Here is a 25833-nt window from a genome sequence, read left to right as displayed (position 1 = left end):
CCTCTCTCTTTCTCTCAGGGTACTGACCAGAACTCAAGATCATATCACAAAGAGTGAACACGTGTAAAAACAAAAACAAGCAAACAAACAAAAATCTGAGAGAAGTAGTTATCGCATGTTAGAGCACTGGCTGTTGGAAAACAGTCGCAATTAAGGACCTGAAAAAAAAACTCAACAACGTGGTCTTTCTCCCCCCCCCCCCCCCCTCTCTCATCTGTTACAGAAACAAACCTCTTCGTGTCCACTCCCAAGCTTCTTCATGCATGATCGTCGTCGTTTTACAAGGTTAGTATGCCGTGCCGATTAACCATTTCTGTGCTTGGGACTTTGGACACTGTGTACAATGCAAAGGGGGGGTTTCTATGCCATTAAGCACTCGGAGCACACAAAAGGGTTTATCAAACTCCGCCACATCACCTCGAGACAATTTAGTACATTTGCATCACCTTAGCGCCTGCAGAGAAAAAAAGAATTGCTTTGCCATAGTTGAATAGCTGGATGGAATTGAGTCTTAGTCTATCAAGCAATTCGCAACTTTGCGATAGACATAAAATGAAACATTATCTTCCCCACCATCTCACAATGACTACACTGGCGAATGACAATGAGATACACATACACAGCATCTATACATGGCATGATACTTGTGAAATGGGGGGGGGGGGAAACTTCACAGCATCAAATGAGTTAAACATACCTCATGAGTTCGACATTAAGCAAGCTTCATCAGCATAGATATTAGAATTAGAAAAAAAGAAAGAAAGAAGAGAGTAATATAGGCCATTATCGAAATGAGGCACTAAAATCAATCGAGATTGAATCAAATATATACTGGTACATGTATCATGAAGTGATTCTGATAAAGTTATCTTTTTCATAAATCAACATATATAGGAATGAAAAGAAATTAGACATTCTGAGAGTATTTACACGCATGAAGATCCACTCTTCCTGGTGTAATGGCAATAAAAAAAACAAAAAAATGGTACGATGAGAGCTGTAAGTTTTGACGTCACTTGAGTACGACTTCACGCCGACCAGACCAGACCTCGAGATTGCCGCGATTCAGAGGGGATCATATTCGCATCGCCAGGCACAAGTACAAAAAACCTTTATATTGTATTAGTATGACAAATCATCAGAACAGTTACAATACTTACACTACAAAGTACCACATAAGAGTTCATATTTCACCCTTGTAATCCTCACACAGTTCCATTAATTAAACTCCTCAAAACAAAACAAAAAACAAACAAAAAATCAGTGACAATTACAACAGTGGGATGTAATGATCTGTTAATGACAAATTAATGATTGTTTGGGATGTACCTCTCTTCCAGAACTTGACATGCTCTTCTGAGGACTTTACAAAATTATTACTTCCCATCGCTCGACATGGTTGATGTCAGAACAATCATGCTCCGCCTCCCATATGCCTGGAGAGTGCCACTGCAGAACAATTAAGCCAGTGGAAGATAGTGGTGTGTCGGCAGTTAGTGCTTGAACCCACAACCTTGTGATCCTCTGTAATGTGCTTTTAATGCTCGACCACAGCATCATTTTGGCCTCAACCTTCTCTTCTCAACGTGCGATGAGAACAATAAAGGAATCAATCTGTAAAACAATTCACTCTCTTCGAGACATCATCTCAAACAAACAAATAGCCTGCACTCGCGAAAAAGAATTCGACTTTGGTTCAAGAAAGTAAAACTAGGATTCCATAAACACTGACATAGAATCTGTCTCTAATCCCATCAATTTAGACAGCAAAAAAATTGGTTTCGCACAAATTAACCAATTAAGTGTTTTCCTCTTCTTACCCCTTCCATAAAGGAGCTCTGAAGAGCGTCAAAGTCTATTCGCAGACTGGATTGATTAGTCATGGACCTTGCAGAAATAGGCCCACAAAACCTCTTTCTGAGTTACTAGTATCACAATTAATTACTGTCACAATATCCAAGATGGATGTTGTTGTCGTTGTTGTTACCTATCAATCCACTCAAAGAACAAGAAAATATTGCATAACTTTGCTGGCTTTTTTTCGTCATTGCACAGTTGCCGCCTCTTTGTAATAAGGTGTGTGAAAATAGGCAGTTTCTCTCTGTTGCAAGGACGATCGAGACCCTTACTCGTATGGAGACTTGTAATGGTCTCAACAAGGAACAGAGAAATCCAGTCTGTAGCACACTAAATCCTTTATTGTGGGTAAACATACACTAACTGTCAAATTTATAATCAATGCATTGACCTCAATGACTTCTAGTCTGCTTGCACCAAGGATTTTTTTTTTTTTTTTTTCTGTGGTTGGATCTACCACTTTCTAAAAATGATTGACAAAGCAAAGACAGCATGGCTATAGAAGATACATTTCTTCTCTTTTTTTTTTTTTCAGCTGCAGTTGTATTGAAAAAGAATGCTGCAAATCTAAAGTGCCTATAAGCCCCAAAGTAGCCAAGATTAAAAGACAAAATAGAGTGATAATAATAGTAATTGTGCTTGCGGAAATAACATTTCATCCCCTTTCAAACTACATGTACTGATTCTCTCTCTCTCTCTTTGGCGCAATCACTCCACGACTTCTCTCACAATATAGAAACCTAATTTTACAGGATCGTGGCCACCTAATTGTTTAGCTGCGATCGATGAAGTCACGAATAATCATAAAACTCACGCTGATGTCCATGGCGTTATTTCATTTATCGCCGACAAAAGACGTCATTCAATTTGGAAATGGCCATGATTTGAAGCAAGCTGACTTTTGCTCTGAAACCCACGCAAACCTCTATGCTACTTCTTACTTGCCCCTCCCCCCCCCCCAAAAAAAAAAAAAAAATATTGTGTAAGAACTCTGCTTTAAATCTCAAACTCACACAGAGAGACTCCACAGAGGCAAAGCAGCAAAACAAGAATAAGGCAAAGCAACAATATCCGGAGAAAATTTGTGATGATTTTTCAAAATAATTGCACTTGTAAATAGCGAGCAGACAAAGAGACATATGTGGCAAACGTTACAGCGTGCATTTACGATATTGCTTTTTTTTTTTTTTCGCTACTACTGCTGCATGCACAAGAATGCACTGTAATTTTGCTTGATCGGCTATCCACAAGATAACATCAGCAATTTATTTCTCTCTCTCTCTCTCTCTCTGAAAATCAAACCTTCATTACTGATGCTGGACGGGGCTTTGATCACCTTACCTGCCGCATTTTTGTAAAAAAGAAAACACGGTCTATGCTTGAGATGTAAGGGTGGCTCGGGTTTGCCAAACAGAAATGAGAAAAAGTCCTCATTAAGAAAACTCAAGAAATACAAATGGTTGCTTTAAAGCTCACTGAGGAAAAACTGATCACATTCTGCTAGTACCATGATGAAGGGAGGGAGCACCTCATAGTCAAATATTTCTAATTTCTGGTTGTCGATGGTCTGTCCCCCACTCCCAAGCTCTCACTCAACAAGTGATATGTAGTCACTTTTAAATAACATTAACAACTCATCTGAGCCAATCTCAAGTCTGAGTCTGGTCTTTCAGTTACTGAAATAGTCCTTGATCATCTTACAAACAGAAATACAAGCAAACACGCACACACACACACACACTCACACACAATGCCTCAAGCACTCGCGATGCTAAGACACAGGTAAGATTGACCGAACCTTGTCTGGAATGTAAGATTCTTCCACCACAAATCAGAGACTCTCGAACATTTCACCTACAGCACGAGTGGAGTTGTACATGAAACAGGGAACACATTTCACACTTATTCTTCTGTACACTTCTTAGACCGTGACACAACGTCTGCTTGGATTTTTTGACTTAGTAACAGATATTTCTGTGTGTTCATAGGTCTCAATCAATCTGTTTACCAATTCTTACATCATGCATCTTGATAAATATTTCCATTAGAATGTGAAGGCTCTAGATTCTCTTAGTTTTGTCCCATGCTTTGGTCTGTGCTGGATTAGTGTGCAGGAAATGCCTGCAAAAGGTGATTTTCGTTCCACGGTATGTACGGAGAAGGAAAATCAAAACTTTTGACTTCAATTCGTTGCAGCTTCTTCTATTTTCATCGCTTCTTCTTCCAACAAGCACCACTGCTTCTGAGAGACAAATACTGCACGGCTGAATTCCAGGTCACATACTTCAGAGCGCATCGTCCAACCATATCTCCCAACTTCACAGTCAAATTTTTGTTTGTATGAACGTGTGCGGAATTCTGTCCCTCTCGCAGCTTTATATAATTCTCTTCCCTAAAGTGATACGCTAGCTTTGGCAAACTTTCGGCACCAACTGTAAGTATTCTTCTGCTCTGTCTCTTACCCCCTTCCATCCTACCCATCCCACTGGGAGCCTCCTCGATTGGACGACAACCCTCCTGTCCTCACCGGTCCATCCCTCTATCATTTAGTCCATCTCTCGTACAACTCTCCACTCCTGTGTAGTCCTCTTGGTGTCTATATCTATCTCTATCTGTCTGTCTGTCATTCGTTGATATGTCCCTCCATTCTTCCCTCCTTTACCAGCCCATGTCATCCCCTCGTCATCCTCCTCTTCCTCCTCCTCCTCCTTCCCCGTTGTCCTACATCCAAAGAGTGGTCTCTACTCCACTTGGTTGTCGTGGGTGGTGTCTACTGGGGGCGGGGCAGTGGAGACGCTGGTCGTTGACCCTTGTGTCAGATACCCTGCAACTCCGGGACCTGTTTTTGATTTTTTTTTTTAAAGAAAGACGAAGGAGATATTACCTTTGATTATTGGTCATGACTGGGAGAAAAGCCTGAACTGCACACTACTCAAAACATGCTGAACAACTCAGTTGCTGAATAATTCAGTTAGTCACTTTGACCTATGAAATTTCTTGATTGGCCCGTCAGTTGTGAAACATGTATACATGAGCTTCTTTATCTGGTGCCCTGTTTATTGTTTGTAACTTCTGCTACCAAATGCTGGCAGCAAATTTTGGTAATTCAATGATGTCAAGTCAAGAAATTCATCCAACACAGGACTGGAAGAATCTAACATTTGATTTTGCGCAGTGACTTGAGAAGAAGAAGAGTCAAGAAATTTGAACTACTGTAACTCCAGATGCCCTATCGCACTTTGGTCAGACAATCTGTCCAAACTTGGCTAGACTAGTCTCACTCAATGACCCTCTGTTAATTCCTCTTGCAATCACCCCCAGCTAAATACTGGTTAGTGGTAAGATTAGAGTGAATATTAGGGTTAGGGTTAGGTTTACAGTTGAGAGCTTGGGTTAGGGTTATGATTAGGATTAGGTTCAGGGTTAGGATTAGGGACAGGGGAAGGGTCCAGGGTAATTGCCTAGGGGGTAATTTCCCAAGATCCGCAATCACTACAGTGGGAGGGCCGATGGCTAAAAGCAAAGACATGAACAGCTATTGACAATAAATCATTTGGCACTCTGTGAATAGAGTCCACCCCAGTACAAGAGAATGACTGAAGAAGTTGACGACAAGCACTCTCACCTGTGAGATACCCGGCCACGTTGTTGTCGCTGAGGAAGAGGTCGTGCCTCTGCTCTTTGTACGTCGCCCACACCGAGGACTTCTCGAGAAGAGAATTGACCTGGTTTGGCAGGAAAGCAGACAAGATACAGAGAGCATTCTCGGTTAAGATTATATTGTAAAACAGTGTTGATCATCAAAAGATGAGCATGTATGGCACACAATGTTTGTCATGCTGCAGTGTTTATCAAAGCATCTTTCATCGCTCGAAACATGATTTGCTAATTTAACTGCATTTTGAAAAAGATATGAGTGTCCTATGGAACTGTTGACCAAATGCCTACACTGCTTAAGTCTGTCTTTCTGGTTATTAGATTACTGACCCACGAGAATGGATTTGGAAAGGAGGGTCTGTAGCTATGAGATTGTTTTGCCTCCTACTAGAGGGGACAAAGTGCTTACACATAACATCGCACAGTGAGACTCCAGAATCAAACCCGGGTCCTTTGGATCTGGAGGCAGATGCACTACTGACTGAGCCATATCACCGCCAAATGTGCCAAGTCACCAAGAAGCTGTGATGAAGTCACCAAGCATTGATTTTTCTGATTCTGGTATTGTCATCCTCAAAACAGGTGGAGGAGGAGCTTGGGAATGTTTGCTCAAGGAAGGAGGATGACCCAAATTGGAAGAGTTGGTAGAAGGTGTGAGAGCGGATGCTGTTAGAGTGAGGTAAATCCAGCCATCCCCGTTCCAGAGGACAAACCCAGATCCAAACTGGATGATGATGACGAAATTTTCCACGACGTTCAATTTCTCACATCCCATTTCAGCAAGACCATCATTCCTTCTCACCACCCCCCCCCCCAAACCATCATCCCCATCTCCCCCTTGGTTCCCAAACTCACCTTCTCTCCATGTTCAAGACTGAGAGCCATGGCTTTCAGTGATTTGACGATCTGCGCCTTGGTTGCTGCAGCGTTCTCGATGTTGCTCAGGTTGTTCTCCAGTAGACTCAGCAAATACGGGATGAGGCCACAACTCAGCGACTGGACATGGTCAACAAAAAAAGAGGATGGTCATTTGCGACTGCCCAGCTCAAAACCAACAAAAAGTAGGCCAAAATGAATTGCCACTTTTCTACAGAGTCTAAAAGAGTAAGTTCTAAGCTTTAAACTGACATATAACTTGTTGAAATTGGACCAATCTAATCCATTCAAACAGTAATTGAAACATGAGATCGTTTGGAGGTGCAGTTTCACAGGAAAGGAAGACAAGAGAATTTGAAGATAAGGGTCACTCAGACACGCTGTGCAGAAGTATCGGTGAAACATGTTCTATTTCACAGTGAAAGCAGCACTAGTCACACACACACACAAAAAAAAAATATGGTCCTGTAAACCTGCTAATATCTCAAATTTGGTTTTGCTTTTACCTGCCGAATTTTGACATTAGGTAGAGAAAAGATTAGTCTCCCAGGTCAGTCAAACTTAAAAAATCTGAGCCGGTCAACCCAAATTATGTATTTTGGTCCATCACAGAGAATCGTAATCTGCAGGTTTTTGTTCTTTTCACAGTGCTGCTTTTCAGAGGAGCTAAAAACAAAAACAAAAAACAAACGAAAAAAATACAAAATACAAAAACAAACAAATACAAAAACAAAAACAAAACAAAAAAAAATTATCAAGAAGGACTCCACTAAACCTGTACATGACAGCCCTCGGTCCTTTTACCTAGGCTGTTAACATTCAAACCCCCAAAACAGGGTGACTTCAAAGAGTACTCAGGAAAAATCTTGTGAGTTACATGCATCCCAGCGGGTCATGATACTTTCTGAAGCGGGGAAGCTCTTGTATTCCTCTGCCCAAAATATCGTAAAGAAGTAATATATTTTTGAGGAGTCCCCACAGAATCGAGGGGAGACCAGGCAGCTCGGCGGCTTACCTGCTCGACGAGCTCGGGGTGGTTCTTCTGGAACATCTTGTGGAGCAGGTCACATGACAAGGCCGTGGTGTCCGTCCGTAGCTTCATGGCTGCCAGGATGGGGCCGATGCAGTCGATTTGGGCCAGGCTCCTCACACAGTTCTGTATCCAAAGACAGGGGAAGGAGCGACAAATGTGAGAAAATACTTCTCTCTTTTTTTTTTTTGTTCTTTCACTATACAAAGAGAAACATAAAATGTGACCTCAATGAAAAATATTATGTTCATTGTTTTTGTTTACTTGTTAGTGGTATTTTGTTTTTGCAAATTGACAATTTCTCAACAGCTTAAGTCATAATGGAGCTGATGATTGAAGAATATCACACAGGGAAACTACTTATATCTATTAATTCATATACTTCCATCGCTGTTATTGTTGTTGCAATCTTACACTTGGCATAAAATGCTTGGCATTCATTCTTTTCATTCTCTGTTCTTTCAAAAAGGTGAATTCCTTGACACAGAGTACTGTTAATAAAGCAAAATTAAAACCCAGAATTCAATCCCACATGGCAAGTTTCACCACTGAGCAACAGGAGGAGCAAGAACAACTTATTCAGATAAAAACAATTTGAATTGCATGAAGTATCCAATTGGTACGTACTGAATAATTATCACATCTGGAGACCACCACAAAAATATTACTATTCAGAACATTATTATCAATCATGCAACAAACTCAAGGGAAGTGATGAAGTACTATCTACAGAGTGGGCAAGAAAGCTTACATCACTGTTTGCGATGCTGTGCAGCACCATGAGCCCACACTTGGGAATGGCATCGTTCTGGCTCTTGAGACATTTTGTGATGGCGGGGAGGTGGCCCAGCTGGGGCATCTGATCCGCCATGGACGGCTGGGCGGTGAAGAAGCACACCACGCCTGTCGTAACCATTTCTAGTGTGTCGCCCTGGGGGAAAATTTCAATTCATTTCATTTCATTTCAATCATTTCATTCATTTTATTCATTTTTATTCCATTTCATTCCATTCCATTCCATTCCATGTCATTCCATTCCATTCCATTTCATTCTGCAATTTTTTCATGAACATAATCTTACAAAGAAAATACTTGAAGATGATGAAACAAAAAGGTACATTTTGACTTCTTGATACAAATTAATGTAACAATTATTTCATTTCATTTCCTGGTTTCTGCAATTTTTTTTCACGAACACAATTTCACAAAGAATATATATACAAGAAATGATGAAACTACATGTAAGGGTATATTTGAATTTCTTGATGCAAGTTAGTATCACACAATACAGGCTTATCATAATCAATGCAACACGCAAGATGAACATGGCTTAAGGTTTCTTTCCTTCTAATTTATTGTTTCTGCATGATTATATAAACACAACTACTTTCCAATATATGATTTATGGTTGCTTGTCAAGTCCCACATCATAAAGTACCGGCTAACATTGGTACATGAGCAAGAAATAAAAAAATTAGAACCAGCAAAGGAAGTACCACACACAAAGCCGCAGTCTGAGCAAGAAATGATTATGGACCTCAAATGAACTAACATCAAAGAGATGGAAACAACTACAAAAAAAAATTGTTATGCCATTGTTCTGCAAGCAGCAAGGCAAAAGAGGGAATAATCCCTGAACTCAATCAAAATGGGTCAAAACCAACATGCCTGATCTATAAGGCTTACAAAAACCAGTATCTTTACTGGAATCATACACCCAGATTGAACAGTGGTTGTTCCTTACTAAGGAAATGAACACACTGAAAGGCAAACAGCTAAAGAATTATAACAATAGCCAAGGGAAAAAAAGCGAGGTACTGCCCGACTTTCTGGAAAGTGACCACTGCACTGACCACTGCACTGACCTCTGGGTTGTTCATGCCGACCAGCTGGGTGAACTTCTCCAGGAGTTCCACCAGGAACTCCTTGGGCTTCCTCAGGACCCACGTGGGCTGGGCGATGAAGAGGCGCAGGTAGACGCCGCCGATCACCACCTCACCGCTGAACTGACTCGTGATAGAGAAGTCTTCGGGAAGCTGTTGAAAAACAAAAATGACACATACCTTGATTGGACGCAAAATCTAGGGGTATTGGTGCATGAATACCAGATACATAAAGAGTCAACCTTGCCTTAGGTGAATCTATTTGGACTGAAGAAATGGCTTCGACTTAAGACAAAAATTTGACTCACAAGGATTAAAATTAAGAGAATATGAAGAAAAGAGGAGTTGAAAAGACCTTGGACTGAGGTGATGATTTGACTTATACGAGGTCGACTTAAGCTAGGTTGACTGTATGTGACCCTGCACCTCAAAACAAACAAAAAGTCGCCAGATATGAATTTTTAGTTAAGACCATATTCTGAAAGAGCAGACTTTAAGCTTTAAAATGATGTATAACTCAAATCAAATGGACTCTCCTAACCAATCTAAATATTGGAAAGAAAGCACAAACTCAGGAAAAGTGTGAACTGAGAAAAGAGGCTCTGAAGTACAGTGTCTATTCAAGCGCTTAATCTTTACCAAACCGTGCTGGCTGTGCGATGAATGGGACAAAAAACAGGAATTAAACCACCAGAGCAACAACAATGAAGGGATTATCAGATTAAATTGAAATTAAGCATGCCTCATCAACACATTCTTTCCATAATTAATGTCAATTTTCAAAGCAGTAGCACTATCCTTTCAAAAGTTATTAGAGTTGAAAGTGAAGCGTGTGGACAAGGTTTTTCAGAAATGAAAAAGGGATTCTAAAGACACACCTAATCACACTATTCTACCAAAAATGTTCGAGATAAATGCTAAAAAAAACACACTTTCCTGCCCGTTTTATGATACCAAATTTTAGCATAATGTAAAAGAAGACCCGCTCTTTCAGAAAATATGAAAAAGTCAAGTTCGGCTAGGTTGACACATTTCACTTATTTTCAGTCCTCAGGCAAAATCAGTGTGTGCAACTTTATGTTCGTTTTGAGGTGCACGGTCACGTATGTACAGTTTATAAGGGCAGCGAAATAAAGAGAAACCTTACAAAATCTGAGTCAAAACATACAATAAATGGAAATGACGAAGATACAATATATTTGTAAACTATCTAATATGACTCTCGTGACAAGAGATAGCTGAGATAATAAAAAAATTAATTACGTTTTTGATGAATATAAAATCTCCAATCTTTCAGCTGTATCACCCTGGTCTTGCAACTTGATCGAGATATTGCGATGACAAAAGACACACACGGGACCCAAACATAAAATTCTTCCTGAAAATTTTGCACGGGAAAATGGATTTCCATTTTTCTGAGAGTGAATGCAAGGAGGAAATGTCTTTGAAACATCTTGACCAGAATCTCAGAACAATACTTTTTCTCCACGATACCTGAAATTGATGATACCTATGAACGCCTCAAATCCTATCACACTGCTACAGACCATTATCGCAGTTAGTGATGGTTCCAATGACCTCGAATTTTAAACTCTTAAAGCAAAACAGTTGTAAAACTAGATATTACCCACTTATTGCTTTTTATGTTGATACCACTCTCTTGAATGTTTAGAATTGTTCTTTCAATGCACCGTAGAAATCGTTCCGCTGCTGTCCACAGCATTGCTCATTATAATTCTGTGTCTCTTTGTGTTGTTATTATCACTGCACAGATGAAACTTTTCACTGGCTGATTAATGTGGAACTTCAGTGTTGGCAGCATACAGTTGTGTGTTAACTGTTACCCAAATTTTTAAAAATGGCAGGGCTTACCTTCCATGTGGTGTCCGGATTGTCTTTCTGCTCTTTGTAGTGTCTGCAAAAAGGACAGAGACAGAAGAAATATGTGAAAAAGAAAGTTACCTAGAAGCAACTACTAAGCCACAACTGCCAATCTTACAGGAAGTATTACGCTTTGACATTTGTGGTTATTTTATCAAAACTAACAGCAGGTGTATCCGATAGGTCCCTGATAAAGACTAATAAACTGAAAATCACCCACAGTGGACAGTGTTCAAGAATGATTTTGAAAAATTGAGCAGGGGGACATATGAGAATGCTCTAATTTATCATAATGATGGCAAGATGTCACCAAAATATGACTTCTTTATTCCTGTGTTCTCCTACTACTTACTTTTTATTTGATCAACAAATACAAAACAGCATAAAACAAAAAACAAAAAAAATGAGGCCTCCATCCATTTCAAGCTTAATGGCTTATGATGGTGGTCTCCTGCATTCAATTATCTCTGTTGTTTACTGAAAAATACTGTATATTTTATTTCATGTTTCTGTGTATCTACATTGCTCAATGCAATCACCTATGTGAATCTATTTATATACTGTTATCGATTTATTTCACTGCACTTGTTATTCTTTGTCTTTGTACTTTTTGAAGTCTGCATTCAAATTGCATCTGATTGAATGCAGAAATAAAAGCAAACAAACAAACAAACAAACAAAAACAGTTTGGATAAATACATTCATCATCCTTGCACAGCTCTTCTTCAATGTCTGATGTAATTACTAAGGCTTAAGTCTGGATATGACCAAGTTCCTCAACCAAAGTCACAACTTTGTATAATATTCCTAGGCAGCAGGTGTTTGGCTAGTAGAAAGGGATCAAAGCCTGCCCCTCAACCCCCCCCCCTTCCCCATTCTCACCTGTCTTTCATCCTGACGATGATGGCAGAGACCTTTTCCCTGGACTCGTCGTTCCAGATCAGTTCCGGGTTCTCCTGGACACCTGTCCATCGATACAGACAAAAAGGCAGAGTCCAGTCAACATGTCATCTATCTATCTATCTATCTATCTACAGTACCTATCTATCTATCTATCTATCTATCTATCTATCTATCTATCTATTGTGGTTCTTTTTTTCCGACATGTCTGCTAAATGACCGATCAGCAGCTGCCATTTTACAAATTTCATTTGTAGAGGGAGACAAATTGAAGAAAATTCACACTTAATGTTATCTATCGTTGGCACTTTTCTGCAGAGTTCTTTGCACAAAGGGTCGAAACAACTACATCATTGACCACACTCACTGACCATCAACAAATCCACTTTACTCGGTATTTACTTGGGATGAAATGAAATCAAATAGTAGAGCTCTTTTCTAACACCTTGACACACTTAATTCAAACTATCATTTTTATAATAATGAAGAGGTACTCAAAGGTAAGCATATTCAGTATCTGCTCCATGTGAAATAAACTCAACACAACCAGCAATATAACTCACTCTCAAACATGTGCACGCTGGCCTCCGAGCTGTCCCGCATGGCGTCCATGAAGGCGGCCGGGAGGAATTTGATGCAGAGGATTCGGATGCGGGGGCCCACCAGCTTGTCGGACTGCATCTTGGCCAGCAGCTCGGCCGTCTTCTCCCGCACCGTGGGGTTGGTGGAGTTGCAGAAGAGGTCGAGCAGGTAGATCAGCCCTCCTGGCGTCATTGGCGGGTCATTGGGAAGAGATAAGGAGCAAAATAGAGCAACCATCAGTTGGGGGATGACCATTGAGTGTTACATGTAAAATTGCCTCATACAGTATTTTTTTTTATTTTTTTTATTTTGATAAGTTCATTCATCAATAAGCAACAGATATTGAGATACATTTTCAACACAAATGGCAAAATTTACATATCTACATAGACAAGACATCACTAATACCAGCAAGTATGACAAATAATTCTGTAAGCAAGGGAATCGATGAGCAAAAGCAAATGCCCTTGTGTAGGCTAACTGGAGAATGAGGAAAAGATATGATATCAGTATATTTCAACCCTGTTGCGCATACATTTAAACTCACAGACGCACGTCAGCGTACCATGATGGAAATCATCTTACACTTTCAGTCTCAAAATACTCCAAAACACCTCTTTATCTTGGCAAATGGTGTCAGCCAGACAAGTCACTTGGTAGACTCTTTTGATATACTGCGTGCAAATTCCAAATGGTGGAAGATGGATTCTAAGCCCTTCTTAGAACTATTTAGCTTTAATGAAGGTAATGAAAACAATGATGTGCACTCACCCTTGGAGACAATCTCCTTGACGACCTTGGTGTGGGAGACTAGTGCAAATAGCGTCTCCAGTACTGACAAGCACCCTAATGAGGAAAAAAAATATATATATATTGACTTCCAAGAAAATAGAATGCAATACGTGGAACCATCCTATGTAACGATATAATTTGGTCTGCAGATCAGAATAAAGAGTCATGCAATGACATTATTATTAGAAATTGCAGACTGATTATATCGACATCTTGAAATTCTGAAGAGATGCTTGCTAAAGTTTCTGCAGGCCATCAATAGTTAAAAAAAAAAAAAAAAAAAACTTATGTGAAATTCTGGTTTTCCTTAGGTCTGTACCTGAACAGTAATTGGTGCATTAGCACACTCAAAATGTTATGGTTCTTGTGAATGGAAGATAGATGAACAGAAAATATCGTCGACAGATTCAACCACAAGTCTTTTCCTCCATAGCAGTAATGGAGGATGTGATGTATACTGCTTGCTCTTCTTTCTTCCCCCTTATCTTCTGTGAGACTTTGTGAGATGCTTACTAATCATAACATAAGCAGATTAGGTCTACACTGAATGATATTGCCCTAAAAGAACAATATTTGTATCACAACAAAAGTAAGCTTCAACTGACCATTACAATTGCGTGGCTGAGATTGGTTGAAGCTCAATTTTGTTGTGATATATACTTTCCCCAACAAATGAAAGTTTTCTGCAATCATATTGCGCTTGACCAATTAAACATGTTTTTCAAAGCTCAAGCAATACATAGTGAAGTCTCCTCTATAGCCAGCCATTATGTATACAAGTTTATCTTCAGATATCCCATCTCCCTTCTCCGAAAACTCACCTGAGGGAAGAGAGTGCAGAGTGAGGAGGATGTACCCGACGACGCCGGACTCTCCAATATTTGTGACACAGTCTTGGTTTCCTGTCACATTGCGTATGACCTTACAATACAAGGAAAAGATGTAGAAAATTACAAAGCAAGTCTGGTATAAAAATACTTGCTCCTAGAAGAGGTAACACAAGTCCACAATCAACACTGTCGCAGGAAAAGTCATAAAATTTCCAGACCAACCACAATATACACCTGAAAATTTAATTTGAAAGTAAAATTTGAAGAAATATCTACTGTAAAACATGATATATTCGCGGCATGAATTTTTCGCGAATTGGAGCCGACAGCCTTTTTTGCGGCATGAAGTTTTTGCAGACTGCCACTAGCATTCAATGCATATAGTGTAGAAAAGAACTTTCACATGCATTTTAATTTCGCGAATCTGCGCGTTCGCAAAATTCGCGAAATTAAAAAAAGCACGCGAACATTCCTTGTTTTACAGTATTCCTCGTCGCTATGTGGCAGAAATGAGACAGAAATGCTGCCTCAGTGTAAAGGTTGAACGAGCAAAGCAATGATACAGCAGCAATTCATCACCAATTGGTTTTATCAGGACTACAGTAGCAATGTGCACTGGAGGGAGCTCACAGCGGCTGGTCTTATTGTGGAAGGACAAATCTGGTGCACTTCTTTCTGAACTACTGCATAATCTGTTATTTTAGTGTACAGACACTTTCATGAATGAGAAGATCACAGACATTTTTGCGAGATGTTGTTTTTGCAAATTGACACAGATGGTATCATAAGTGCGCTATTACCCTTGCTCATAGCAACATTTTTGTGTTGTTAAATTCGTAGTCCAATGATGATTTTCAAAATTCTTACAAATTAAACTCTCACGAAAACAACAGCTAATACAGTACAATGTAAGGGCCCTGCTACATCATATCTGACTTCAGTAGTAATAGCTTTACTTGATACTTGATACTGTGAGCCCTCTTGCAGCTCTAAGAAGCTATACTGGGATGAACTACACACATGTGTCATCAGGAGGTGCTACAGTGATGATCTCTATTTACAAAAATGGTGTGTGCTGTCCTGGCAATAAACAAAAAATCCTCAAGATGATACACTGTTGCTATGGCAACATCTATCACAGTTAACTTGCTGTCATTAAATTTCAAAAGGTCAATTCATACTTCCAGGGCAAGAAGCTGCAGCTGCGTGGCACCAGTCAGCCGGAGGAGGGAGAAGAGGAGTTTGTAGTGACCGTTGCACTGGATCTCAGTGCCCGGGTTGTTCTTGATCACCTTGGCCAGGGCGTCCAGGGCCATCTCGCAGTGCTTGAGCCGTGTGGCCTGCTGGCTGGACTGGCTGGTGTCCACCTCCTTGGCGGTCAGGGCCATGAGAGAATGGAGGTACTGGGCCTGGGAGCCCAGGAAGTCTAGTAGTGCATTGGTAAAGCCTTTGGCATCCTGGTAGGGGGTTGGAAGAGAGAGAAGGAAAGTCATGGCTAGTGCCCTCTTTTGACAATTTGAAAACCTTTCAGGACTGCACTAATCATGCTTTTTTTTCCAGCAACATTAATGCTTACAGTGCATCTCATCCTGATGAACTACTGCGAGCAAAATAGAAATTAGCATTAATCAAGTTATGCTCCACACATGGCTTAATTTACCTTGATAATATGAATCTATTAAAACTAATAGCAAACATTCTAATCTTTTGATAGCAAATTTGGTCAAACCAATGAGTAACTTTTATGAGGTATCGTACATGTATGTATACTCCTAGATGTCATGAGGTACAATTAGAAAATTGCACTTTTATAACTGATGAATCTATTTCTGCTCAATATCTGAACAAACACGCTGGAATATGAACAGTACAGCAACCTAGACTGAAATTTTGCAGAAATTAAACTGCTTTACTTGTAACTCCACAAAATACCCATCCACTTTGCTCTTTTCACTTTCATGGTGACAAAAACATTTTGAATCAAAAAGGTCAAACGTGAGATACATTACATGGAGAGGGAATGTTGGCATATCGTTGTAGATTCTGACGAAAATGTCGCCGACGATGAGTTCCTTGGAGTGCGAGGTGAAGGTGAAGTCGGCTCCAAACTGAGGATCACACTCGCCCTGCAACGATAGAATGGTGACAAAAAAAAAAAAAAAATAGATTTAACTCAATTATTCTTGTGTCAAGTTGGTTTTTTTTTTTCCTTATAATATGTGCCTGTTATGTTTTTTTTTTAAATCATGGCATTAACTCAGACAGTGAATAATCAGCGTTAATTTATGCCGAAGGGGTGGGGGGGGCATGTTGTTAATTAGTTGCAATTAAACATGTCTGGCTGCAGGAATCATTGATTTGATCAATACACAGTTCCCACTGCTGTAGGGGATCAGGGCCATTGCTGGCTGTCGGGCAGAAGCTTGGTAGTCTGGTAGATATGACGCCTATCCAGCAATCAAGAGGTTGTGGGTACGTATTCCATTCGAATATGTACGCCCATGATATTTTATTACTGCTATTCCTCAAACACTGAATGATTGATATTTATTTATGTTGATGGGAGGCAATTTAATCAGATGTGCCCAAAATATAACTTATTATTTCTGTTTGAAAATTATACGTTCTGTGACCCATCACTAAAACTTCCAAAAAAAAGTTCCTTAAAGTCTCAATATCAGACTACAACAGACTTCTGTGGAACAAATATGACTCTTTGGATAGAAAGAGAGATCAGCAATTAAAATGAACTCACTATTGTCTTTATAATGATCTTAACTTTCTCTATAACAGACCTACAAGACGTGAGTCTATTTGCCTACACAATATGTAAAGGACAAATATGCCACTTTTTTACAAGAAACGATGACTGCTTACCGATCTAATCATGCTGGCCTGCTGCTCTTTGGCGAATTCCACCAGTTCAATCCTGGTGGCATTGTCCCACAGGAGGTAGGGGTTCTCTGTGTTACTGTTCAGCATCTTCAACACCTGGTAGGAGAGACATGCATAGATGACAGGCTTATTATCATCTCCTAGCAACCACACCTAACAGCAATCAACCAACATCATCTCTTATCTATAATCCATATCTCAACATCTAGAGTTACAAGCATGTGTTCAGGGATACCATAGTCTTGGTTAATATTTTTATTGTATTCAACTAGACAACAAAAATACATTTCCATCGCTGAAACTTGCTTGCAGTGAATAACTTTTATCTGATACTCTAGTATTAACAATATCATCATCATTTTCATTTTAACACGTACAATGAACAGTAGACTGCCAAAGGTCTAAACAGAGCCCTTTAATACTGGTTAGCATATGCTAAATCAAAAAAGGATATGTCAAAACAGTGTGTGTTAATGTTACCTGGAAACAAAAATATTTATCCTCATACAAAACAATTGCTTGTGGTACCAATGGTCTTGCATGTATTTACAATAGAGTAGACGGCTGTCTCTACAACAAGCTTGCAAATTATTTGATATTCACTTCTCATTCAAAAAATTGTGCAGGAACATCAAAGGACCGACTTTCAACTTCCAAAGGATGTTATAGATTACCTGGTTTGGATTTTCAGTGCTGAGCTGGCTGGCAATGTACGGGGTGAGTAGGGCATTGAGGGACTTGCGAATGGCAGGGTTTTCTGGCGTGGCCTTGTCGCCCTCCTGGTAGCCAGCTATCCTGGCCAGGGCGGTGAAGCAGAGCCTGGCCAGAGTGTTGGCCACTTGCTGTGAGGGACGAATGGATAGATGGATTGATGTAAAATAGAAAATTGGTAGTCAGCCTTTCAAATGTACAGTGTACAGAGTAAAACTGGCAAGATTCAGTCACGTTTGATAGCCGAGATTCTTTTGACTTTTCAGATTTCATCAAACAAAACTCCTGAAGTCAGTATGCAGCATTTCATTACATTTCCGTTGGAACTGATCACAAGCATACTGCTGTGTTTTTGGGTCAAGAATACAAGAGAAGCAGTTGAGAACATCAACACTCCTCTGGTCCTAACATTATCAATATGCCAGAAACAGGCATTGGAATACTGTATATGCTATATATTTCGCCTGGTTTTTATTTTTGCAAGTCGGATGCTATTCGCAAATTTAATAATACAAGAAACTATCACTTCCAATACCAACACGAAGGTGACGGACACACGCACATGTACTGGTATGGACTCACAGTACAAAATCACAGTGCATGATAACAGATTGCCCCACCCACTGTGTGAACTGAATGCACAAACTTCCCGATTTCTCTGCGCATTGCGGCACTACACTACACAATCGTGAATCTAACCACTCGTGAAATTATTCAGGAGTTCTGATTTGAGAAAAATTATACTAGTTAAATACTACTGAAGGTATATAGATATGCCATGTATCAAGCAAGTCAAAATTTTTCTGAATTGGACCTTCCCAACAATTTTGTGACAGAGAAATGTACTTGTGCACGTCAAATTTACATTGGGACCAGAGTTGTTATTTTCATGAGCTTTGAAGTTCACAATTAACACCTGACTTGCGAAATTTGCATACAAAAAAGAACAGTGAAATGGAGAATAGACGGTATATGGTTTATCCAGCAAGTGATCAGAGATAGAGGTAGATAGATGAAAGATGACTTTCGCCCCCCACCTGTTGGTTGGACCCCTCACTGGCCTCCACCCCACTCTCATCCAGGGTGAAGTCGTACTGGAAGAGGTAGAGGAGGAGGTGCCAGAGAACCCCGGCCTGCTGCAGGTGGTCCTGGAGGTACTTGTCCACGGCGAAGGCACTCACGCACTCGGCCGACACTGAGCACAGGATTTGCAGGTTCTGACCAAAAACACAAACACAGAATGAAAAAAAGCTCACATTTACTGTAAGACCAGAAATGTTTAAGTGCACGAAACTTTAGTGAACTTGCAAGAAGGGGGGGGGGGGGGGGGAGTTTCGCAAAAGCAATATTGTTGGTTCAGAAAGATAAGGGCATTGATGTCATACGGTTAGTGTAGCCTTTAACGCCCTTATCTTTCTCGACTGAAAATATGCGCAAGGTATTAAATGCCAGTTGCCAATCTGAGAAATAATTCATGCCACAAGAAAGGCCTTCTGCTGGAATTCACGAAAATTGCATGCCACTAATGTTTTTGGCTTTCTGTTACCTCCTTGATGAATTTGGGGCGGTGGCATCAATACAGAGATTCTGTACACACATACAAAATTGTATGTATGTACATATCACTGCAATATTGACATGGACAGGACAGTTTGTAAAAAAAAATGTCTCCTGTTAAAATTTTGTGTGTCCATAGATTGCCTTTGTGATGTCTTAATTAGCATTATTCTCTATCTACTAGTATTGTGTGCACCTTATATAATTCAAGTGTCCCCTTGTCAACATTAAACAGGTATGTATATGTGTGTGTGTGTGTATATGTGCATATACATGTAATATGCATTTCTTTGTGTGTATGTATGAATGTATGTATGTACCGGCTGTAAGTACAAATGTATGTACGTACAATAGGTACACAGGTATCCATGTATCTATCTTTCTATCCATCTACCGGCCTATATATTTACCTATCTACAGTGTATCTATCTATCTATCTATCCATCTATCAAATATCTAGATACGATCTAACTGTCAATCTCGATAACTATATTCATTTTCGTATCCTTCCATCTTTCTACTTTTCCATCCATCTATCCGCCCAAACTGGCTCACCTTGTAATAGAGCGTCCTGCAGAGATCTTTGATGATGGCTGGGATCTCCGTGATGCGGTCCCTGCATCCCTCAAACTGGGCCGCCACCGCGTAGCACTTGATGACATAGATACACACCTGGTTGTTTGGAAGCCAAACAAAGGGATAAAGACGTAGATGATATTCATATGTGAGCCCGTGAAAAGGAAAGATGAAACTGACATGAAAGAAATATAAACGCATATTCTATGAACTCAATACAAAACATATGAGGCTGGCACTTGGTCACTCATGGTGGAACCTGAAATTTCCATTTGTGACCGTGCACCACAAAACAAACAGAAAGTCGCACCCCTTGATTTTAAGTGAGGACTTAAAAAGGGTGAAATGGTTCAATCAAGTCAATCTTGAGTTTTTCATATTTTCCGAAAGAGCTATCCTTCTTCTACATTATTCTTCAGTTTGGTATCTTAACATGAATGGGAGAGTGTGTTTTCAGCAGTTTTTCTACAACCCTTTTGGGGGGAAGAGTAGAATAATCAGGTATGACTTAGAGGCCGCTTTTCATGTCTTGAAATCCTTTGCACACTCTTCACTGTCAAGTCTAATAATTTTTGAAAGGATGACGATACTGCTTTGAAAGTTAGCATAAATCATGGGCAGAATGTGCTAACAGAACATGCTTAATTTCAGGTTAATCTGATAATCCCTGCATTGTTGTTGCTCCGGTGGTTCACATCCTTTGTTTCATCCCTTTCGTGGCACAGCTGGCACGGCTTGGTAAAGATTAAGCGCTTGAATAGACTGTGTACTTCAGAGCCTCTTTTCTCAGTTCACACTTTTCAAGAGTGTGTACTTTCTTTCCAGTATTTTGGTAGGTTAGGGGAGTCCAACTGAATTGAGTTATACATCATTTTAAAGCTTAGAGTCTGCTCTTTCAGAATCTGCCCTTAACTGAAAATCCTTGTCTGGCGACTTTTTGTTGGTTTGCGGTGCAGGGTCACATTTAGTATATTTGTTACTCGATCAAAAGAGCAGGAAGTGACAAACCAAATATGTGCATTCCAGACACTCACCTGGACACCCATGTCATCTGGATTGCTGGAGGCGCTGAGGACTGCTACACACCGCATCAAGGCATCTTGTAGTGCCTATGGGTTGGAAGGAGAAACAATTTCCCTGGTAAGTTTGGCATCATTAAAGTATTAATGTGTCTACAGAGCGATTCATGTACAAACTGTCGTTTATAACACTGTCTGCTACCTGTAGGGGCATTTTGCTTTTAATTATACATCTACACCTTTTTCAAAGAGAAGCTACAGTTCAGCCAGCGATCAAGTTCCCCCTAGATCGTGATCACAGGCGATCAGTGATCGCATACGCGATCCATTGATTGTATGCAATTCGGCATACAATCGCCCGTGATCGCAATCTAGGGGGAACTTGATCGCTGGCTGAACTGTAAATCCAAGACAGTGATAACGATAAGATAAGCCAAGCACGTACTGAAAAAAAAAAAGAAGCCAGGCAACTTCTATTTGCAGTGCCATACTAATCAAGCTTCATATTTAATACCGACATATTGAATGATGCACACAAGGAAAACTACTTTACAAAATACACTGGATTCATTCAATCAGTAATAAATAAGCATTAATTTTATTATAGCTATATGAACAGACACTGCACACCCCATACAAAGGGGAGACAATTAAAGAACCAACACATGCTTAAACGACCTGAACAAATGAAAAAGTTTCGAAAAAAAAAAGTCCATATCACATTTAAATGAGATTTACCTACATCTATTCATATCTGCACAACCAGCTGACCAACAGATTAAGTCTGCTCGGCAGACACCAACCCCTGGTGTCCAGGGTGAGAGCGACTCACCTCAATGCCCTGTTCTCTCCTCAGCTCCTCTGCGTTCAGCGCCGAGCAGTTGACAGTGTGGAAGGCGAGCTCGCTGGCGGCCGAGAGGAGCGGGGCGGACTTGGAGAAGAGGGCGTCGTCATGCGTCTCCATCTGGATGGTCTTGATCAGCATGGGGTAGCCAGCGTACTTGTAGGGCTCAAGAACTGCAGCAAAAGGGGTGCAAGTGGAAAGGGGGGTGCAACTACATACGTCAAAATTGTCTCAAGACAGAGGTGATCAAGGGCGCCTGTTTCTGAGTGGTGACAAATATCATAAGTTACCCTTCCCATGACTCCAAGGCTAAAATTCCATTGATACTGTACACAAACATGTTGTCCACAGGAAACATAGCATAACAAAAGTTGATTTAACCTACGAATATCTAATCGTGAATAATGTACCACTCGTGAATTAGCACAATAGCAGCCCATGTCTTAATCTCAGTCATGCATACCCTGAATCTTCCTGTATATGAATACATGCCTGTAACTGCGCAGGTTTAATTGGTCGAAACAAAGCGATCAATCCACCATGCTTCCGTTTTTATGCTTGTTTGTCTTTTTTTTTTTCCCTTCACATTTTACCACAAACAAATAAATAATATCTAATCATGAATAGTCTTCTAAATAGCAAGCTGAATTAGAAGACATATCAAAGCCAATATACCTGGTACATACTGTCGCACAGTAAACTGCATGCAGGTAAAACAATACTGTATCTGTTACCATGGCAACCGCATCAGCGAGATCTTACCTTCCTTGTAGCGCTCAAAGAGAATGCTCTGCGCCCTGAGGATGAGGACAATATTCTCAGGGTTGGGGCCCTCTGTCAGGCGGGAGGATTTACTGCACAGGAACTCGTAGGCCTTGTTGACCAGCTCAAACATGTCCTGGAAAGCAGAGGCATGTGAGATAAGATATAGTTATCTTCTTCAATTCTTACGTTTTTAGTACAAAGTCTCTTACAAAACTCTCGGATCCTTCTCTAAGGGGCAGCACTGACAATCTTGCAACAGATTCCTACTTAGCAACTGAATCTGAACACTTGAATCGACACACACTTGACTCTAATTGGTCTATCAGATTTTTGTAACCACAACTCCATCACCATTTGGAAAGCAAGGTGTCGTCACTGGTTAAAATCTATCAATGTTTTCCTGGGAGAGCTTGAGTAATCGGCTCTTTGTTTATGAAAAAAAAAAACCCACACAAAAAAAAAAAACCCACAAACAAACAAATATGATAACCTCCAAATATTATAAACTCCAAATTTATAACAAATTTGTGCATGCTGGTACTATAGAGGTAGGGCAAGGATGAGGCAAGCTCCAGCTGTTGAGGAGAACATTAAAAGAAAAATATATTCTTTCACTGAACCCTATTCTGAAAGCCCCTCCAAACACCGCCAGATTTATTGTAGAATATTAAAGGTTGCTGCCTCTCAGACACAAGAACCTTACAGCGAGGACAGCTACTTCCAAGAGACACTCAGTAACTGAAAGCAAGATTCTGCGAATGGCAGGAGTTTTGAGACTTGAACTCACCCTGCCCTCTGGGTTCTTGTCTGGATGGTACTTCTGGGCCAGTCTGAAGTAGGCTTTCCTGATCACACCTTCCTCATGCCTGTAAAAAAATGGATACATAGTGAGACCAGCATAAAATACATGTAAAAACCTGTCCTAGAGGCCACCTGTCCATAGCAGCCACCTGTCATATACAGGCACTGAAAAAATTCCCTCCCACTGAATTTCAATTAAGGCTTGATCAAAGAGTTTCAATTCATACTTTCCTCAAAGGTCCCAATGGCTTCACCGTAAAAGAGGTGAGTGATGATGTACATGTACATGCAGTCATCTTCACTAGCTAGGCACATCCCCCCTCCCCTCCCCCCCTTCGCCACCCACTCTTGCTCTGAATCTAGAGTAGCAATCTGCACTCGGACAAATCAACACTACATCTGTTACCATGGTGACCACATCAGTGATCAAAAAGTCTCAATTCACACAGTCTTCAAAAGTATACAAGAACTTCTCCAAAGAGGTGAGCATTGATGTTGTAATCTTCACCAACCAGGCACACTTCCCCATCCCCACCCCTTCTCTTTCTTTCCCCTGCCCACCCTTTCTCCTGAATCCAACCAGCACACCTACCCTCCAGTGCCGGTGGACAGTTTGAGGGTCTCGTACGCCTCATCGATGGACATCGTGGGCGGCTTCTTCTCCACCTCCTTTTTCCATTCCTCAAGGATGTCCTTAAGTAGTTTCACCTGCACAAGAAATTAAAAAGTAAAGATAATTATACCAGTTTTGATGGAGAGCTGAATGAATGATATCACTGTCATATATACTACTGAATACTAATGCCAATTTCCAGAGTATTAAATACTTGACACTTATTTTTGATTAGATAATCCCTGTTGCAGCACCATGAAGCTATACTGGGACGAACTATATATCGTCATGGTGATGACCTCTTATTTACAATAAAAGAGTGTGTGTTGTGCGAGCAAAATCTGGATACATCTTCCTTTAAAGAATAACAGATCCAGTAGGAGGCTGCAAAGTTGTAATAATGGGGAGAGCAACCGTTCTCTATGTTGTCAGGCTGGCAACATGCACAACTTACATTATGTAATCATGCAAGTGGTTTCAAGAAATACTTGGATATCTGTATGTAGCACCTTGTGATGTGCTTCCAGAACCTCACAGACCAGAGTGACATCAGTGTAAGACAGCTGAGCCCTTCTGACTCTGACCTCACCTCCCAGAATTTGCATGATCAAGGTGAAACAAATTTTCTGTCAATGCTCTGATGACAGTTTCTCGACAGTCTGTGAAAGTGGTTGCACTCATCGGCAATTAAAGGGATGGTATACTGGTAGTATTGGTGGAGATGAGAATTGGGCTTTAACTTTTTGTGAGATATCAAGAAAACAATTCTGAAATAGTACAGAGCATACCATTTTAAGAGGAATTCAAAATTTATCTGATGAAAATCGGGTCTGGAATGGCTGAGATATCCAAAAACAAAGTAAAATAAAGCGATCGTAATAAAAGGTGGGTCCCATCTTTTATTAGGATTGCTCTGTTTTGGGTATCTCAGCTATTTCAAAACTAATTTTCATCAAATAAACATCAATTTCCTCTTGGAATTACATGCTCTTTCATATTTCGAAAGAGGTTTCTCATTATCTCACCAAAAAAATGTTAGAAACCTGAAATTAGGTCTCAACCAAAACTATACGATCCCTTTAAGAGGGCTTGTCAAGAGAAAGGAGTCTTGGTCTTACTGGATCCTTGATGGGCCAGTCGGGGAACTTGGTGGTGTCGCATAGATGCTTGAGATAGTAGATGTTGACAAATAGCTCTTTGTCCAGCTGTGGGTAGTTGACGACAGGGATGGGGCAGTACTGGTAGAGGGATCTCGTGTTGCTGCGTAACCGCGGTGAGAAGTCTGCTATGTGGGACGCGATCTTCTCGATCATCATTCGCCTGGCAAGGTAAAATAGCGATTACATGAACCAAGGATTTTAAAAACGTTTCATTTTGTCTTCATGATGCCCACTTACCCTCATGAGTTTTGAACCAATGAATAAAGCAATGTCGACTGCATTTCTTTTCTTTCTCATTCTTTTTTACAAAAAGTACAATTCCTGTTCACCTTTTGAATGAAGAACATAAATGTTCTAGGAAAAAGCACTGTATCAAATTTCATTCTGTTTTCTTCGTCTTGTTAATGTCTTCATCACAAACTGTTGTGCCGTTCCTAGCTACAGAGGGTGAAACATAGAATCAATCAAACTGTTGAATATTCATAACTTTCTTTTCAAACAGATTGTCCAATTTTCCTAAGTTTTTCACTAAGTGTTTCAACAACATCTGTATTCACCACATCTACATATGTTCCTAGGGTGACAAGATACATATCTCAAAATC

The 25833-nt window shown here is 40.3% G+C and overlaps 1 protein-coding gene across 1 annotated transcript in view; it reads right to left on the bottom strand.

The window, feature by feature from the left end:
• Positions 1 to 4598: 4598 nt before the first annotated feature.
• Positions 4599 to 25833, bottom strand: part of LOC140245129 (dnaJ homolog subfamily C member 13-like) — a 68211-nt gene continuing 46976 nt past the window's right edge. Inside the window, exons 33-55 of the mRNA XM_072324728.1 lie at positions 25188 to 25389; positions 24049 to 24164; positions 23443 to 23521; positions 22653 to 22788; positions 21879 to 22063; positions 21062 to 21136; positions 20007 to 20123; positions 18932 to 19111; positions 17858 to 18025; positions 17166 to 17279; positions 16298 to 16414; positions 15470 to 15745; positions 14280 to 14379; positions 13438 to 13512; positions 12648 to 12848; positions 12067 to 12148; positions 11176 to 11218; positions 9286 to 9456; positions 8172 to 8351; positions 7406 to 7546; positions 6370 to 6510; positions 5483 to 5582; positions 4599 to 4696 (exon numbers count right to left, since the gene is read on the bottom strand). Coding sequence (XP_072180829.1) covers positions 4599 to 4696; positions 5483 to 5582; positions 6370 to 6510; positions 7406 to 7546; positions 8172 to 8351; positions 9286 to 9456; positions 11176 to 11218; positions 12067 to 12148; positions 12648 to 12848; positions 13438 to 13512; positions 14280 to 14379; positions 15470 to 15745; positions 16298 to 16414; positions 17166 to 17279; positions 17858 to 18025; positions 18932 to 19111; positions 20007 to 20123; positions 21062 to 21136; positions 21879 to 22063; positions 22653 to 22788; positions 23443 to 23521; positions 24049 to 24164; positions 25188 to 25389 — 3097 coding nt within the window. The remainder of the gene's footprint in view (positions 4697 to 5482; positions 5583 to 6369; positions 6511 to 7405; positions 7547 to 8171; positions 8352 to 9285; positions 9457 to 11175; positions 11219 to 12066; positions 12149 to 12647; positions 12849 to 13437; positions 13513 to 14279; positions 14380 to 15469; positions 15746 to 16297; positions 16415 to 17165; positions 17280 to 17857; positions 18026 to 18931; positions 19112 to 20006; positions 20124 to 21061; positions 21137 to 21878; positions 22064 to 22652; positions 22789 to 23442; positions 23522 to 24048; positions 24165 to 25187; positions 25390 to 25833) is intronic.

The sequence above is a fragment of the Diadema setosum genome, chromosome 22, assembly GCF_964275005.1.
Source record: "Diadema setosum chromosome 22, eeDiaSeto1, whole genome shotgun sequence".
Lineage (NCBI taxonomy): Eukaryota > Metazoa > Echinodermata > Echinoidea > Diadematoida > Diadematidae > Diadema > Diadema setosum.
This window is presented reverse-complemented; position numbering and strand designations above follow the sequence as displayed.